The sequence below is a fragment of the Penaeus monodon genome, chromosome 6 (assembly GCF_015228065.2).
Source record: "Penaeus monodon isolate SGIC_2016 chromosome 6, NSTDA_Pmon_1, whole genome shotgun sequence".
Classification (NCBI taxonomy): Eukaryota; Metazoa; Arthropoda; class Malacostraca; order Decapoda; family Penaeidae; genus Penaeus; species Penaeus monodon.
In genome coordinates this window covers 44,969,689-44,975,343 of record NC_051391.1, presented here as the reverse complement: position 1 = coordinate 44,975,343, position 5,655 = coordinate 44,969,689, and the positions used below count along the sequence as shown (strand labels likewise).

The 5,655-nt window shown below is 36.8% G+C and overlaps 1 protein-coding gene across 1 annotated transcript in view; it reads right to left on the bottom strand.

The window, feature by feature from the left end:
- Positions 1-2,279: 2,279 nt before the first annotated feature.
- The window catches only part of LOC119574559 (sarcoplasmic calcium-binding protein-like), a 22,402-nt gene continuing 19,026 nt past the window's right edge, over positions 2,280-5,655 (bottom strand). Inside the window, exons 4-7 of the mRNA XM_037921832.1 lie at positions 5,599-5,655; positions 5,210-5,353; positions 4,859-4,939; positions 2,280-3,982 (exon numbers count right to left, since the gene is read on the bottom strand). The exon at positions 5,599-5,655 is cut by the window's right edge and continues 111 nt beyond it. Of these exons, the coding sequence (XP_037777760.1) occupies positions 3,839-3,982; positions 4,859-4,939; positions 5,210-5,353; positions 5,599-5,655 (426 nt within the window). The 3' untranslated portion in view covers positions 2,280-3,838. The remainder of the gene's footprint in view (positions 3,983-4,858; positions 4,940-5,209; positions 5,354-5,598) is intronic.

Genomic DNA, 5,655 nt, shown 5'->3' with positions numbered 1-5,655 from the left:
AAGAACAGCCTGGGGCCATGGTATTCCTGTTTAGTTGTCTAGCTCTTACTCCTCAAGGCAACTCTGAGGGGTGGGCTGTTCCTCTCCCCAACATACTCCAGGGTTACCATTTCCAGTAATGAAGATTTTGCACCTTTATTTGGGCCACTAACACATTGAATCCAGTTTGTTTCAAGGCAGTCACATGGCCCAAAATAGGGGCATTAGGCTTATGTGAGTGGCTGCTCTGATAGGTGTGCAGCTTGTAGGCAGGTTGCATTTTAATTTTTAGCTTTTTTCCATATTCCAATGTCCATATTCACCATTTGATTTGCTTTATCCAGATGGTAATAGACTGTTTTCCTTGCACAGACTTCATATTATCTCAGTGCAAGAAAAATAACAATTGTTATTTGTGTCCTTTTTGTAATATTCAATTTTTAGTGGCCAGGAATGGGATACTGAGCATGGAAATGGAGTCCTCCCTGGTGCTGGCACTCTTCCAGTCATGGCTCACAGACACTTCATTCCACACTTGGAAATAATGCAAAAGCCCCTTTCTAAATGCCAAATGAGTCTAATCGCCCTCCAAGAGGTTTGTGCATTCATGGCTAGTCTTTCATGTCACCCAGACCTTCAGCCAAAATGCTCATTACAGCCCACAGCTAGATTTTCCCATGATGGCATGTTCACATCACATGCTCCTCAAACCAAATCTTTTCATGATGTGATTGTCATGTCACCTAGATCATAGGGGTTAAGGCTTGGCCCTTTATCAACTAGCCACGCATTTAAATTCTCCCCATTCCTAAACCCCAGACCCTCCTTTGACAATGACTCTGAGCACTGCTACTATTACCACCTCTCCAGTGTCTATCATTACCTCAGTACAGTACAAATCATCCACCCAGGTTATTACTCAACCTCCAGAAAACATTCCTCCTCTCCCACCATCCTCTACTTCATCTCCCCCACCCACTCATTCTTTATCTACTACCCCCTCTTCTTTTAATTAATACTCTGCAGCCGTATTTTCCACCTCTTTGGAGTACTACCTCTCTCAGCACTACTCCCTCTTCCACATGTCCCCATCCTTCTACTACCCCCATTTCTACAAACCTTTTGAATGCTATTTAGCCCAGCCAAGTTGGATTGATTTTAGTGATCCCCATTACAGCCTCTTACTTTGACAACACTCCTCTTCCAGCAATGCCTCCAAAAACAGTGTTTCCTTCCACAGCCACAACCTGACCATTCCTGCCTGTCACAGTAACATCTGAATCCCAAGCTAAAGCATTATCAACTCTAACTGACTTCACTAGCTTCACTAGCTCCTTCTTTACTTGTACAGGAAGTGTCTCCATTTCCCCGATTAACTGCTCTGTCTGTGACAAGGATTGGTAAGATTGTGAAGAAGACCTCATTGCCTGCCTCATGGACTGTGATGCAGTATCAATACAATGCTACACCATTAGGTCCTCCACCAATATTCCCAAGATTGTTTTCAATGGATATGACCCTCTTAATGTTTATATTGGCAGAGATTCTTGCTCTGTTCAACCATATCAACTTCTCTCTCATTCATGTCAGAATTGTTGGCATCAAGGCTACCCTGCCAAACACTGCCACTTCACAGCCTGATGCCCTCTGTATGCCAAGCCTGGTCATGATAAATCAGACTGCTCTATATAGTCATGTGTCAATTGTGGTGGTTCCCATGTTGTATTTTATAGGGGCTGCCCTACCTACAAGTTTGGGTCTGAGATGGTAATTCTCAGATTCAATTTTGGTCTCACTTTACATGAGACTAGACAGGAAGCATGCAGATGAGGTTTTTCTTTTACTCCCTACTCCAGTGCTACCCTTCACTCCACCTTTCCCCTTACCTCCAAAGATGTTTTTTCATCTCCACCAGTATCTCTTCCTCTTCCCACTTCTACCCCCTCCCTCTCCCAGTCAAATTCTTTTACTATTCTAAGTCCAGACAAACCAGTCTCCACCACTATTTGAGGCACTCCAATCTATGCATCCCCAGAAAGGTTTCTTGCAGGTAATGGTGGGTTACATTGTCTATGAACATTCAGAAGCTTACTAAAACAAAGGAATTACGGTAATACTTCTCAAATTATATTTAAAATAAATATTAGAACCATAGATCTTACGTGATACAGGATAAGTGAATTCAAAGGTAGAATACAGCTGACCTGTTGGATTTATTCAACATGTGTAAGTTGAATATTATAGAGAAAAAGTTTCTTCATATAAAATCAGGCATTTCAAGGAAAAAAACAGACAATAAATTAACTTTCAGGATTTATTTCTACACAATAATAATTTTAATACTCAGAGAAGAAGACCCTCTAACTTAAAATCCCCAGTAGAGGCATTTTATCAAAATGTATATTTACCAGAAGCCTGTATCATAAATTTATGATCTATATATTTCCTAATAGCTGTTGTTCAAGACCTCGGTATTCTTACACATTCTTGTATGAGGAAGGTAATTTTCTCTATGTTTTTTCAAAAAGTTGTCTTCAAAGTAGTAATCTCATCAAGACAACTGAGGACTTTGGCCTGAAGTTAATACTCTCATAAATAAATGTTTTTACTGATCTTTATGATCAGCAGGGAATGTATAGTACAATATCTAATTTTTTACTCTAATTAGCTCCACCATTTATTGTACCATTTTCTTTATGCTACTGGGAAACAGTTCATAGCAGTTTGTAAGGATTATTCCATATATGATGGTTTCCTACATGTATGATTTTTTTTTTTTGTATTATCTAAAATTGTAATCCTTCATGTGATTGATTAGTTCTTAAATTCCATGAAAGTATCAGTGAAAAGACATGAAGCATGAAATATTTATAGTATCCTATGTTAGCTGACAATGGCATTAATTAAATACCCATAAAAAATATTTTAAAATATTCCTTTTGTCTGGATTAAAAGGTATGTAAATAAAAGAAATAATTTTGTGATGCCTTTAATGAAAATGATTTTCATCCTCACAAAATGCATAAACTACAGTTAATGAGGGTAAGTGTTATCATGAGTTGTAAAAGTGTATGATTTTCAATAATTTCTTCAAAGAAAAAAAAATTAAAGAAATTTACATAATGAATAATTCACTACATGCACAAAAACACTTCTTTAGTAAAGTGAATAATTCATTATATTTTGATGAAAATATTTGTAAATACAAGGAATCAATGACAAGGAATTTCATCCTCTAATGCTGCAATCACTACAGCTACAAAGGATAAGTGTTATCATGAGTTGAAAAACAAAAAGCAGACCTACAAGACATCTCTTTTTAGTTCAAATCATCACAAAGCTATCTACATGCCCACACCAGAAAGAACTAATACAGGATACATTGTAAAATTTATTCAGTATACAATGGTAAGTAAGAATTACTTTATTGCCAGTGCTACAGTAACATCTATTGAGGTTATAAATTTCAGTAAATTCTACCTCAGAATAAAGATAAGAAAAAAATCAGATTGAATGGAAATGCAAAAAGATGATAACACACTTTACACTACTCGATTAAATATATTTTTTGCTATTCAACAATTAATGGCAATTTGACTTTATACAATACAAAATATAAAAATAATAAAATAGAGATAGTGTTGCAAATATCTGGATGCAGTTTCATCATTTGAATTTATCTAATTTGTCATATTTGCATTACTCAACAACATTTTCTTAACAAATCTCAAACACTACCAACAGGGGGCATATTAAACACAGGAGCCTAAATCTTATGACTTCATCTAATTTCTGTCAGTCATGCTCACATAATTCAACATTTTCTTCACAAGTCCAGAAAACCGTCTACATGTGCTTATTAAACCAAGGGACCCCAGAAAAGCTTGCTAGGTTTGTGCTCTTTCTCAGAAAGGAAGAAATCTCGTCCCAACTTTATAAACTCCTTCTTACTGAGCTTTCCATCCTTATTAAGATCAATAGAAGCAAAGGATTCTTCGGCAGCCTGAAAAAAGAAAAAAAAACTGTAATATTGTAATTGTGAAGATTGTCAAGTGTCATGTCCAAGGCTCAACTCACTCCCTACCAGTCAGTACATGTACTATCCACTGTTAATTATTGTAAATTTTGTAGCAAAAACATGGCTCTACAAGTTCTCAGCCCACATAGACTCTACATGACCTTATCTGATTTCGACATTCCTTAAATTTTTGTGACTTTTCTATAGTATAAATATTGACAATGTTATAATAATTATTCAAGGAAATGGATAAAGAGGCAGATAGACGGAACTAGTCATTGATTATTTGGTGAATAATCACTTGATAATCCATTTGTGTAGAAATACAATTAACCCATTCTTCACCCAGTGCCCCCCCCCCCCACCCTCATGTAAACATTACGTTCCCCCAACATAACAAAATACCATTACGAAAACATAAACAGGGTTAATGGCGTTCCCTTACTTTGTGTACTAGCATACAACACCAGCATTTCTGGCAGCATGCTGCTTTGGTGTGTATGCTCGAATATCAAAACATATTTTCAGTATAGAACGGGTTAAATAAACTAAAATTACATTAAACATATGGTTTGTGTGTCATGCGATCCCAGCACAATAGGTTAATATCAAATTCTTAATCTGATGTGTACTGAAGAGTTGATACTGCATATCAAAAAAATAATTTTCAAGATGCTTACATATTTAAATTAAGAAATTCAAAGAATAAACTGTTTATAGTTGACATTTTATAATAGAACTGGATGTGCTCTAATCTATTTTCTATCGAGAATTATGTAAGAGTTCTTGCCTAGACTCTTAAATTAAAAATAAAAGTTTAAAGAAATGATGCAAAACAAAAAGCATTTCCAATCAACTTACTTGTTCTGATAATCCTAAGCATGAATAAAAGACTTTGAATTCTTCAATGGAGATTTCCCCGCTTCCATCGCGATCTACGGCCTGTAAAGGAGGGCATGAAGAATATACCACACTCAATTAACGATTTTTTTTTTGTCGAAACACACACACACACACACACACACACACACACACACACACACACACACACACACACACACACACACACACACACACACACACACGCACGCACGCACGCACGCACGCACGCACGCACGCACGCACGCACGCACGCGCACGCGCACGCACACGCACACCACACACACATATTTACAGCAAAGATACTATTAGAATTATTACAAAATGCCTTACGCTGAAGAAATAGGGCAGAGGGCTAGCAACTCTCTTTCTCAGTGACTTGGTGTTGACAACATGTTCCATCTGCGTCAGGAACTGCTCTTGTCCGATGAAGATGTACGGGTCACCTGAAGCACCCCACTCCTCTTCCCATACGTGCTGTTCAGAGAAACCAAATATGAATCCCGTTTCATTTTAATTAAAAGTCATTAATAAATGTGATGAGAAAATGCTTTTATTCAAAATTACTTCCATGAAACATTCTGTCAAAGTGATTTGGGGGATTTTGCAATTCATACTTTTTTTTTCCCTCTCTCTCGTAATGATACAAGGGAATATACATACTATTGTTGTACTTCAATCAAATGGATTTTTTCAATATGATTTGTCGAAATAAATCTCACCCGTAATGCATCTGTGAATTTGCTAATTTCCTTAGGTGACAGGTGTCCAAGCTCGGT